Source organism: Aptenodytes forsteri, unplaced genomic scaffold, assembly GCF_000699145.1.
Source record: "Aptenodytes forsteri isolate BGI_AS27 unplaced genomic scaffold, ASM69914v1 Scaffold272, whole genome shotgun sequence".
In the NCBI taxonomy this organism is placed as follows: domain Eukaryota; kingdom Metazoa; phylum Chordata; class Aves; order Sphenisciformes; family Spheniscidae; genus Aptenodytes; species Aptenodytes forsteri.
The window spans coordinates 141,680-154,671 of record NW_008794885.1 but is presented as its reverse complement, the minus strand read 5'-3'; the positions used below and the strand labels follow the sequence as shown (position 1 = coordinate 154,671).

General features: G+C 38.0%; 1 protein-coding gene across 1 annotated transcript in view; it reads right to left on the bottom strand.

Annotated features, from left to right (window-relative positions):
• SOS1 (SOS Ras/Rac guanine nucleotide exchange factor 1) overlaps nt 1-12,992 on the bottom strand; it is a 54,790-nt gene that overhangs the window by 18,806 nt on the left and 22,992 nt on the right. Inside the window, exons 8-9 of the mRNA XM_009274824.1 lie at nt 12,630-12,740; nt 12,422-12,520 (exon numbers count right to left, since the gene is read on the bottom strand). Coding sequence (XP_009273099.1) covers nt 12,422-12,520; nt 12,630-12,740 — 210 coding nt within the window. The remainder of the gene's footprint in view (nt 1-12,421; nt 12,521-12,629; nt 12,741-12,992) is intronic.

Here is a 12,992-nt window from a genome sequence, read left to right as displayed (position 1 = left end):
CTAAGAGCTTAATCTTAGTAAAATGAGAGCAGCAGTCACTGGTCCCTCAGATACAGACGCACTTGTTATTTACCTCAAAGCTAATTTGATTTACCTTTCATCTCCAAAAAACAAACCCATTAGAGGTGTTAAATCTTAAGAGGAACAAGTGAGGAAGGAGATCCCCATACATACCATTCTACAGCACAAGATCAAATCTGTGGCATGTCTGTATGTTTGTAACACATATAAACACTCCTGGAATAGGCAAGCTGGACCAAAAGCTAAGCATAAGTCCTTCATTGCATTTAGAAAGAGAAGATTATAAGGGCTTTCACCTCACTAACAAGTCTAATCAATAATTCAGGTTGGAAGGGACCTTGGAGATGATCTTAATCCAACCTCCAGCTCAAATACAGAGCCAACATAGATCAGGTTGCCTAGGGCCATATTGAGTTTTGAATTGCTCTCAGGATGGAGGCGCCACAACCTTTCTGGACAATCCGTTCCAATGCCTGAAATCCCTCATGGTGAAAATTTTTTTTCCCTAATAGCTTATCAGGATTTCTCTTATTGACTTTTCATAGTGGAATATGTGGAAGCACTATGCAGCTGCAAGAAGTATTACTCTGTCTTCCCCACCCCATCACACAGTCAAAGACAGCAGGAAGGTTTCCCCTCCTCCTTAGCCTCCTTTTCTCCAGAATGAGTAAGTTCACTCCCCCAGCTTCTCCTTCATCACATGCTCCACTCCTCATGTCATCTCGACAAGCCCTTCCAGTGGGTTTGTTTCAGTACACCAATGTCAACAGGAAGCCCAAGCTGGACACAGTTCTCCTGATGAAGCCTTGCCAGTACTGAACAGGTAGGCACTGCCACTTCCCTCAACCGGATGGCTACACACTTGCTAATACAGCAATACAGGCCTTTGTTGCTGTAAGGGTGTTCTGCTGGCTTGTGTTCAGCTTATTATCCACCAGGACTGTGATTTTTTTCATGCAAAAAACCAAAGGGGAAAAACAGTAACCAGAGGGACGGTGGGGAGAAGTAAATGTTCTTCCTTCATGGAGGGGTTGCTTGGCTGTTCATCAGAAAAGACAGGGGCATCTAACCATGGCCAGCTTGTAAAACCAGGGCACTTAAGTCCCAGCTGAGTACACAACTACATTAATGCCTTCATATACTAATTCAACTTTTCTTAAAGGACACAAAAATATAATAAAGTTATAAGCTAAAACGGGACGAGAATGCCTAATACTAATATTTTTGTTCCGAACTATCGCTGTGACAGATAAGTCTTATAAAACAAGATCTCCCATGGTTTTATCCTAAGATGTTTAAGATTTTTGTCTTAAATCTTCATTTAAGCTTTAAAATGCTAGTGAAAAAGTTGTTGACTACAGCTCTGGCTTAGACATAAAACTGAGATAACAATTATTTACAGGACTATTAAGAGACAAGCATTTCAGACTATTACACACCAAGAACTGGCTCCACACGATTTGTTTTGACAGAGGTGGTAAAAGTGAAGTGACAGGCTGGCATGGACCAGAGTAACAGACACCCTTGGAAACAGTACAATCACGCTGTTTGCTTCCAGTGTGAAATGTAAGTATTGTCCTCCAAAATCCAACTGAATACAACATATTCATGTTTGACATTTGAATGGGTCACAGAATAGCGTTTTTTTCCCCCTGACCAGAGTTAATCATTCAGTGCAATAGCTGTCAATGCCAAAGACTACTTTGTGTTTTCAGCCATAAGAATGACCACAAGGTTTATTCTAGGCAGCTTTGGTCCATGTAGCGTAATCTGTCATACTCTTGTCCTAAGCGGCATTAGGCATGAGTGCCTACTCATGTGACAACCACTGAAATAGGGCTGACACTGCACTGCAACAGGCATTACTTCCCAAAAGGTCTCAGGGAGGATACATCACTCCAAGAAGGAACAGACTACCCTTGTCATATTCCTCTATTCTCTAGATTTAACACAGAGGTATCATCTCCCCTTCTCTCTAAGCCTAGATGATCTGTACAACTGAAGCAGACTTCAGACAAATGAGGCAGGTGCAGCACCACTGGCAGAAGTCCTGAAAGAAAGCTAAGAGAAACATGTAACTACCTCTAAGATTTTGCATCTTTCCTGCACAAGAGTTCAAAGGAGGCTCTTTGCCTTGTGCACGGCCTCTTTGCCAACTTCCATCAAAAGAGTTTGGCTGGATTTCCTATCATCTTTGGGTAGCTATCCTTCAACAACGGACAAGATTGTTTTAGCCTAGTCTCCTTGAAAACAAGCCTTATTAGATCCTACTATACTCTGCCATTTGCTTGTAAGGGTACCACAGGAGACAGGATAAGGAGCAAATGACACGTAAAACATGGGACAAAATCGACGAAAATTATGCTCAACATGCACCAAAGCTTATGAAATTATTTCCTTATTTTTAGTGCTGTCTATATAACCCAAATGCTCCAGTCAAACTAACACAGATGCATTGTGCCTAGCATAAGGCAGAACAAAAATGGCCCATATCCCAAAAGAAGAAAGTTTTTGACGTTTGGAAAAATCTCAAAAGAAACCTGTGCAAATGTAGGCTAACATGTATAAGTGGAGCGCTAAACCAAACAAACAGAAAAATAAAGCCCTATAAAGTAATCAGGAATTTTCTCAAATGTAGCACCTTATCAACTCAAATACCTGGGAAAAAATTACTCCTTGTATGTTCTCTTCAGAAACATACTGGTACAGATTAACGTTCATTACTGCAAAGCATTCTGCTCCTGTGTTGAGTTTATAAAATGCTTTTTACAGCAATTTCTCTCCAGTTGCAAAAATTTTGGTATTCATCACAGGAAAGTCCATGTCCAAAAGCAAAACACATGTTTGTATACCAGTGCTGGAGAGAAAGCAATTGTTTAAGACTAACATTTCCCCATCAGGACCCACTGGAAGTAACCCATATTTCCAACTGTATATACAAACTAAATCAAAGTCCAGCGAGTGTAATTATGCTCCAGGTTTAACATTTAGGAAGTAGTGTGTAGAAGCATGCATCTTCTTAAGTGTAAGACCAACACAAATGGCAAATCAGACAGTGCTGTGAACTACTATGAAGACACTTCTCTGCACACAGAAAAGGAATTTGAAAGTTTATATTCTAGCATTTTATAATTACCATAAACTGCTATCAAAAAGAATCTTAGTCAGAACTGAGCTTAAATTACAGCAATGACTTTCATCTTACGCTGCCCCCAGACAGTTTGGAAGAGGAGGTTATGGAAAGTGAAATGGCATCACTGGAAACACATCCAAGTTTCTCTGCAAATCCCACTGACTCTTCTATAGCTGTGCAGTGCCCCCTAATGAACGAATTGGGTAGATGGTAAATAAAAGTGTGCTTTTTTTTTTTATAAAGTGTCCTGTGAAGAATACTGTATTATTATGGGAAGAAGGTGCAGATTTCTGATTATCAGTAGTATTACAGTCATTGTATTTTTTAATAATCTTATGAGAAAATATTGGTTTATAATGATTGTAATGATTCACAATACTACAGGCGCAGTATCCTGGCCATTCAAGGAAAACAAACTTGGAAAATAGACTGCTAAGGGAAATTTCTAATAAAAAAAGTACTCTACATTCTAGGCTGCAAGCTCTGAAGAGGTATCAAGAAGTGGAAGACAAGGTATTTTGTTCTACCTGTTGCATAACACAAGGATTAGATATTTATAAAACCAGGAAATTCCAAACAGATACAAAAGAAATCCTCCTCATGCAGTGCAAAATTAGACTATGGTAGTCCTTCTATTACACTGTCAGGGAAACGTCTATCTAGAAAGACAATGACAGAAAATAAATTTATACTTACGATGAGAATATGCAGATATAACAATACTAGTAGGTGTCACAATGGATATAAAATCTTGTACTTCAGGGCTTACATCACAATATAGACTTCTGTCTTCCTAGAATATTATCCTAAATCTAACCACTGAAATTTGTGAACTGCAGGTTCCCCAATTCATCTGGGAGGAGAGATCACAAATCAGCTTCTATACACAACAGCATATGGGAGGCAAGAAAATCACAATTGAATTTGCTTAACTTAAGCATAACTCAAGATCACTTGATTGTAGGTGCTAATGATACTTACTGCCCCTCAGAATATTAATCCAAGAAGTTTAGTGCGTGTGTTCCCATGTTACAAGTGGAAGCCACACACCGCAGTACTCAGAACAATGAGCTCGAACTACTGCTTCTTCAGAGAAACCTCTTCAAAACCCACTATGTAATTTCTTCAGACATCCTGAAGCCCACAGCAAGGCAACAAAACACTTGCATAGCTGGCAAAGCAAGCCTGATCTGCAGCGTGACCTAGCTGGAAATGCTACATGAGTAAGCAACATTCACAAGAACTTGAAGTGCACCGACACCAGTTACTCTAGCTTCTGTTCTAATGCCTCACCATTTTCTTCAACATGTTTCTGAGAATGGCGTACCTCCCAAAAGGCAATCCTGAAACAGGCTATTTTATGATCAAGAATAAAAATGAACCGGGCTTCTCTGACAAATGCAGGCAGGCAGGTCTGCTGGCACTTTGCCACAAAACAATTCTGGAAGCTGGCTCAATAGCATTGAGCTGCCCAAGAGCTCTTTCTGATTTTTTGCAATTCCTCCAAATAATAAAAGCTCTGTCCAAAGCAGCAGTATGCTGGGAAAAAAGTGCTCTCATATCCAGAAACTTTTAATTTTTAGAAAGCATCAGGAAATCATCTGGAACAGCAAATGGGGACAACTGCAGGGAACACTATACAATTCTGGAAAATGCTAGCAGTCTAAAAGGCACTTCACACTTGAAGCTTAAAGGAAACTCCATGTGCCGTATTGCTGGACATACATACACAGATTTAATGCATTGGAATTTCAAAAAGTAATTTTGTTTTCATATAAACTCAGACAATCTTGAGCACAGTGCAGTAGAAATATGCATACATTTATATAACTGTTTATTTAGATTTACATTACAGCAGGAGTGTTATTTGCATTAAGAGTGGAACAGAACTTAACATATTACTGAAGTAATGGTAAAAACTTTTTCTCCACTCAAAAGTTTAACTATGCCTTCTCAGTTTAATTTTAAAAAGTTACATTAAAGCACATAATCTTACATAAACATGTCAAATATCAAACCTCAGATATCAGATATTTAGTTACAAAAAGCCTCCAGCATTCTCTTGGAAGTACATTTTAAAAGAGAGAGAAGATAAAAAGCCCTCATCTTTTATTTCACATTAAGTTTTAACTCACAATGTAAAATACGGTCAGCCCATTGGGAAGCATACTGTACAAGTAAAGCATTGAAACAGAGGAATAAAAGAAGCATTTCAACTTTTAGTACACGCTTCCCCGTTCTTTCACAGCTTCACTATGTGACTTAAAATAGACCTCAAAGATATGTGGAAAATTTAAGTACATCAAACTTCACCTGAGCCCAAAAAAGTGAAACCATTTGGACTAAAGAAACGTGAATTTAAGGAATTGCTACTTTGATTACTCAATGTGGATGCTCTTATTTGGGGAGGGAGGGAATGAAATTAAAATAAACCTGTTTCAGAAATAAATTACACTACTCTGAGTTAAGTGCCACTTTTCAAATCAGGATGGACACTGAGGAAGAGTCAGGAAGAGTTATTCAGAAATATATACCACACAGAAGTCTGTCAGTTGACATTTCACCAATTCAACAGTTCAAAGTTTTCTGTAACAGGTTTCTTATGTGGCCAGCTTGCCACTAGCACTCCCATGAATGGGTATAGCCTGTCAGGAGTCCATATTTCAGATTAGGTCTGCTCAAGTGCTACTAGAGCCTGCTAGGTATTTCAACTGGTGTCTGCTCAGCAGGAAAGTGTATTTTTGCTCTCAGTTTCTGCAACTGGGAAGGGATTCATGTATGTGAGCAATTCTCATTGAGCTTACACAATCAACATTTCCTTCATCAAGGAACAGATACAAAAACAAAGCCTTGTTTTCAAATAAGTTCCTTGATGTTCTCATAAAACCATTTCCTAAACATTCAGACTTTTTGTAGGCTGCCATATATGCATTTTATATGCCCAGATTCCATTACTAGGGAAGTGGCTACTTTGTTTACAGGAGGCCTTGTCTTCTCAGAGTATGGAAAACCCATTTGCTCTGCATTCTTCAAAAATACGTTTTGGGGTTTTTTTTGCATATGCTGATGTCTCTTCCACAGCAGATTCATTACCTTTCTGCAACAAACGTACAAGTTCACACAGATCCTTCCAGAGCCTTCATGCTCTGAAATTCTCTTCTTACTGTCACTTTGGTTTGTCTCATCATTATTAGCAGACCTGCAGAATACATTAGAAATTTAAAATTCATAATTATGTTGATAACATTCAGTTAGATCAGTATTTGAAATATCACAAAATATTTACCTATGTACTTCCACACTTGTAATTGAGGTCTTCCATTTTCTTCCCCCAAATTTTCCATCATAGTAAAGACAATTCAATTTGAAAACATCTTCCCTTTCTCTTTTGTAATTCCAAATTGGATTACAATCCACTTTCACTGCTTCGACACAATTCAAGTCTGATCTTTGCTAGGCAAGTCTGCAAGGCCGTAAGCTCAACTGGATGGCACCTCTATGTTTGGATAGAAATGTATGAATTTTTGAACGCTACATAAGATTAATTCACAATTTCAGAGATCATTCTGGGAAGCAACAGTAGAACCCTGTTGATTTTAAGAGGAACCCTGTTAATGAAGGAAAAAACAGCAGAGGAAATAAGGGATGACAAGTGGAATCCTATCTGTAGACTTGGCCTACAGAAACCATGAATGCAGCTTGGTTTACTTGTGTTTGTTATTTCCTACATCCTTCCATCGGTTTCTGCTGAAGATATCAAAGTTTCAACAGAAAACATAGGCCTCCACTGCTATAAGAATAGTGCTTATAACAGAGAAAGCATGCTGGTAGCGGGACTAAATCCACAGTTCCATGTCCAGAAACATTTCCACTGAAGAAATCAAGTATGTGAAAGTCTCAACCATACCGCTACCTCTCTCTGAGGATCTCCCTTTTGTACAGGTGACAGGAACAGAAGCAGGAGAAGAGGACACGGAAATATACTATAGCTATTAAAAGACTATACAGCAATACAAGTGTATCAGGAACTATATCATGACTGCCACAGTCACAAAAACTAATGTCAGGATTTTCAATTACAGGAGTTGAAAATCTCAGCTACAATGGACTTTTAACATTCAATCCTCGATGGATTACTTGTGTCAAAACTTTTATTTTGAGGGGGGAAAAAAAGGATCAAAATCTGTCCAAGTTCCTGTAACACCCATCTATTTTCATGAGAGCTTGGCCTTGGGTGTTCAGCATAAGCTGCTGCCATGTAAGCTAAAGAGCTATTTACCATCATTAGCAGCAGTCACTGAAAACCAGGAACAGACCACCAGCCCCAGAGAACAGTCTGCCCCAGTACAGCTCTCCTAATTCCTACAGTACCGGGGAGAATTTGCCCTGCAGGTATTCCTAGAAAATGGATCAGAAAACAGGACTCTGGAACCCTACAGTTAAACGCATAAGTGAAGTCAAAAGTCGGAGTTCAGTTAGTCTTCATTTGACTCCCCAAAGTCAAATTCATAGACTCCCCATCCAGATAAGAACAGTCTGGCCCTGTGCCATCCTACTCCCTGCCTCAAGGCATCAAAGTACAGCATTTGTTGGTCCAGCAGCAGATTAACAGTAACACAGCTCAAGTGCCACTGAGGACTGTAAGCAAAGTGGAAGGAGGAATTTTTTACTTTTACATTTGTTAGATTTTATCCAGCTTTTGCAGAAAAGCAGTTTTAGTGGGACAATGGAAAAAATATTTTCCAAGGTAATTACTTCTCATTAGAAAATTCCCTGGAAAGAGACATCTGCTTCTCGAAAGCCCAGATACATCCTGTGTAAAAAGAAAAAAGCTATACAACAGAACATCCAACTCCATAACAGATGACATAAGACATTGACAAATGAAGTGATACACATGCGCATATACGTATCTGATACAAACACATCAGAAATCCATCAACGAGTACCACAGCTAGAAGGAAGAAAATTAAATACATTCTGAATAACTTTTTCAATTAAAGAGTTACCTCAGAGAGCCAAATTAGTTAGATTAACCATAACCAAGTTTGTGGAAAAAGTGCACACACACACGTGTGACAAAGTTTTATTTTCCCCTATCATCTTCCCTTCGGCTGCCAAACACACAGCTGACTTAAAGCATAAACCCACTAGCATTTAAAGGAGAAAAGCAAGGGAAATACTGTCAATGAAACCACACAAGCAAGAAAAATACAGAACCTGGCTTTATCACCTCCAACTTCTACCCTAAGGCACAACTTATGTACCTTTACAACATTGCAGTTGTAATACAAGTCTTCATAGCTTAACCATATGAAAAAGTTGCTTAAATTTTTCACCTACTGTCACATTCTAGGAAATCTCTTCTTAGACTTGAGACCAATTTTTACATCACCCCAGCTTTTTCTCCCAAGAAACACTCAAATATGCTTTGCGGTCCTTATCACACACTAGCAACAGTTTGGTCAAGCTACATTTCCTCCAGCAGATAGGCCTTCATCTGTCACAGAGACATAAAATTGCACATTATCTCCAGTGGATGTAAAAAAAAAAGTCATCCTCATCTGCAGTATGTATTTACAAATACATGTAAAACAGTAATACTTCTGCTTTTACTTTTATTTCAAAACAGTATTGCACATACAAGTTACTGTTTGGAAATAAGCACACCAAAGTGATCCTTTGCTGACACTAAATAAATACTTTCTTAAAATAATTCATGACTAGTCTGAATCTGTGATTTTCTGTTTTTAATATTAATTGAAGGAGACTTTAAAAATCGACTAAAGCAAGAGAACCTGTTAATTACAGTGCCTGTACTAAATACAAGCAACACAGACAATGTTTTGAGACAATGATCTATAATTGCAGATACCGTAAAACTTTGCAGATTGCCAAAGTTCAACTAATTAAGACTCAGTGATTCTCCACCCTGGGCTGGGTTACACCAGTTACAGATGGGATCGCAAACCAACTTCATTAAATTTGTTACACTCTGGATCATGAGCCTGGCTGAAACAAGGCTGAGAATCAAAATGAAGTCAAAGCCCAAAATAGTTTGGGATGTGTTGCCCAACACAAACACACAGCAAGAGACTTACGGGATCAACCTAAAGATACTCTAGTCCTACACTACTAACATTTCACCACCCTGTGCCTTCTCCAGCAACATATACCAAATTAATACCATCAGGCTGGGAAAAGGGTAGTTTCTTATCTTGGAAGACCTTGTCAAATCAGATTTTTTTTTTTTTTTTTAAGTTACATTAGCATAGTGAAAGAGGAAGACGAAAAACATTTAATTGAGGAGTATTTCTACTCGAGCTGAACTGCCAGTCAGTAAAGACTGGCAAGTTATTTATCGCCTAAGAACAAAGTTTTTAAAAATAAATAAAACACACTAGATGCTGTTGTGAAATGAAAGCATCCTGAGAATTTAAGATCATTATAGGTAGAATTCCAACTAAAAAATATTTGCAAAGAGACAAGAAGTTTCCATTCATAAGTCATGGGAGCCAAGTCTGCACTTCATTAAAAAAAAAATCTAGCTAGCTCTCCTGTTTTCCAGAACATATTATTTTATCTAAGCAAAGTTTATATATGCTTTAAGCCACTCCTACTTGGAAAAAAAGGAATTTTTAAGTAATCTTCTATTTTAAAAGAAAGGAGAGAGTATCACACATGCACACAAATTTACAGCATCTGAAACAGTGCTCAATTCAATTTAAAAGTCTTGTAAACTTCTTTCTTCAACAACTCAAGGTCATAAATAACTGCACTATTTGTACCACCCTACCTTTCACTTAAGAGTCCACATTTAGAAAAGCCTATTCATATTTTCTACAAATTTGCAGAAAAGCACAATCTTACATGAAGCTGCGATTTTATATAGTTAGTTTTTTATATAAACGTTTGGGGACTTTCAGGTTGGTTGAAGGAAAACACAGCCCTTAGTCATATGCTAATTTTCCAACAAAGTTACAGCAAGGAGCTTCAGCTAAAAATAGAATATGTATTTGTGCATTTCTGGTGCCCTGCCAAACCTCAGGAAGGCTTTAGTTTCTAAATAGGATAACCATTAGTGGATAGAAATTTACTTTTTTTGTAGTCTGCATAGTTAGAAGGTAACTTTGAGATGCATTTTAAATAGATAACCTCAAAGTATGCAAGATTACACAACATAGCTCCAAGAAAAATGCTAACCCCTTTATCCTTAAGCATATCTACATTCAAGAGAAATAAAATGTTTTTTCCACATACTACTTCACCAACATTTTGTCTCTTCATACCAAGAGATCCATTTTCATAGCATTTTTAACTTGATTATTCATAGATATGCCTGCAATCACTAAATCAGGTCTCTCACCATGCAAAAGAATTCAATACAACCTTGCATCAGTGAAATTGTCAGTAGCATATGGCTAAATAATTCCACCAATACCCTTCCGTAGCAAATACCCTTCCGTCAGGCCATTTTTAAGTATAACCAAGCTGGAATCTGTTTGAAGATTCCAGATATAAAAAAGAAAATGCTATTGCCAGCAGAGACTACTTGAGGGAGGGATTCATATGCTGTGTGCACATGTATATACTAATTGACAGATGAAGCTACTGCCATGAGAGCTAATATCTCTCTCCATGTGCTCCTATTATCCATCACTGCCTATTACATGTATCACATCTGACAGACCACAGTGACGGGTGTCTCACTAAAATGTGAGATGAGCAACACAGTGGGAATAAAACCTGGAAGGTTATGATATACAGAACAAAATCTAACCCAACAGTATCAGATTTACACAAGATGGAGGGGCGTGTGTGTAGAGCATGAATGAGAAAAGACAAAAATTTTACATAAAACAGGTCAGGAGTTGCAAAAAGACTGATAACCTTCTGGAGGCGGGCTTAAGCTTAGACTCCAGTTTGCCTTAAAAAAGGCAAACATGAGCTGCTCCCTATTTCCGTAAGTGCACATGCCCTCTTTCCCCCAGTAAAATTACCGATGACAAGAAGCAACACAGGATGCCTGTGTGTCAGACAACATTAATCCTTCATGCTTTGTCTATTACGTAAGACAATACCATGTTCACATGGAAGTATGCAAAGGCCACTAGGTACTGCATTTTGAGACTGTGTGATAAAAGCATGAGCAGAGAAACCTTAGGTCTGTGCAGGTCTTTAGCAAACAAAATGCAGACAAGCTGTATCATACCTCCCTTCCAATGGACTGTCATGAAAGGAAATGCTTAGTATGTTAAAGGTGTCTGGAAAGTCAGACTAAACCCATGAGCTAGACAAACAGATCAAGCATACGTTCCAAAAGTCAAAAAAAAAAAAAAGCCTGTTATGCAAGGTGAGCTACGTGCCAAAGCTGTACGCGCAGATCTAAATCAGTAAAAATGGTGTTAAAACTGTAGACACTTAGACTCAAAGATGACCTAACTACTGGGTTATCCCAAGACAACCAACCAAACGTTCAAGAAAAACACACCCAGATTTCTTCAAAAGAGCAGAGGTTTTTTTTACTTCTGATCCAAATTTCCCCAAGTAACGAACACTGTATCCCTTCCCGTTAAGTCCAAATGAAGATTCTACTTGAAAGTTTTCCTCAAAACGCTCTACACTGCTTAAAGATTATTATTCAATGCTAACTGATAAATGCCCCAGAAAAACATTCTGTTGCTATTTTCTTTACATGCGTATGTTAGAGTCTTTACTGTTACCCTACCAATGTGACATCTTATTACAAGAAGCCCAAGAAGTGTATTTATCAACCAAGCCTCCCCTTTGAAGGAAGGGTATCACCTTTACAACCACCATGGGAGGTGCACTGCAAAAACACTGAAGCCTTTATGAAAATAAAATGAAGTCTGAAAGGAAATCTTACTGTGATTTTAAATTTACAAAGTAACAGCTAGAGAAAGCCTTGGACATTTTCTGTAATACGCCACTTGCCATTGTCTCTTACCACTGTTGAAACAATCATTCCAAGAATATGAGTACCTAGATCTCTACTGCTTTCTAAATTAATAGTAACTTGGTTATTCAACACAAATCATTAGCTGCTGTAAAACTTCCATGAAATTACAAGCTGATACTCAGTTAGTTATAGCATGCACCAGAGCATATAACCTGTTTTTCTTTCATCGTAACAGTTTCATTATTCACATTCTAGTAAAAGGTTTTACACGTAACTGAGCACACAAAGCTCTGGTATCCAACACTGAGAATTATGAAAAAAACATCAGATTGACACAACATTCTTACTTTTAGCAGTTCAAAATAATGAAGACAGTGGTAAACAGGGGCAAGGAGCAGCCGGGGTAGAACATACTGAACAGCTTCTTTAAAGCCTTCACCTATTGACTAGAAACAAAATAAGTTTCAGTCTTAAAACAATAGAAGTATTGAAGCAACAATATAATTTAACTAGAATAGGAATATCAATAATATGGCTTACTTAAAAGAAAGTTACCTGTAAATAAAATGCTGCTCCTGGCTTTGATAACTGACTTAGAAAATGATCATGAAAACCAGGTCGCAAAATATCTTGTGCATATGACTCATATGGATCAAATGCTAGTTCCTAAGAAGAAATACAGAACAATTTTACAAGAGTGATTTAATATCTAAACTTCATATTTCTTAAAGAAAATATATACGCTACATAGGAGAGACTTTTCTGCATACTTTTTCCAAAACATCTATAGAGAAGAATCAATACTTTTATGTGCACAGACTCATAGAGTAATTCAGTCTGGAAGAGATCTCTGAAGGTCAACTGGTCCAATTCCCTGTTCAAAGCAGGGCCCACCTCAGGGCCAAAGCCAGATCCAGC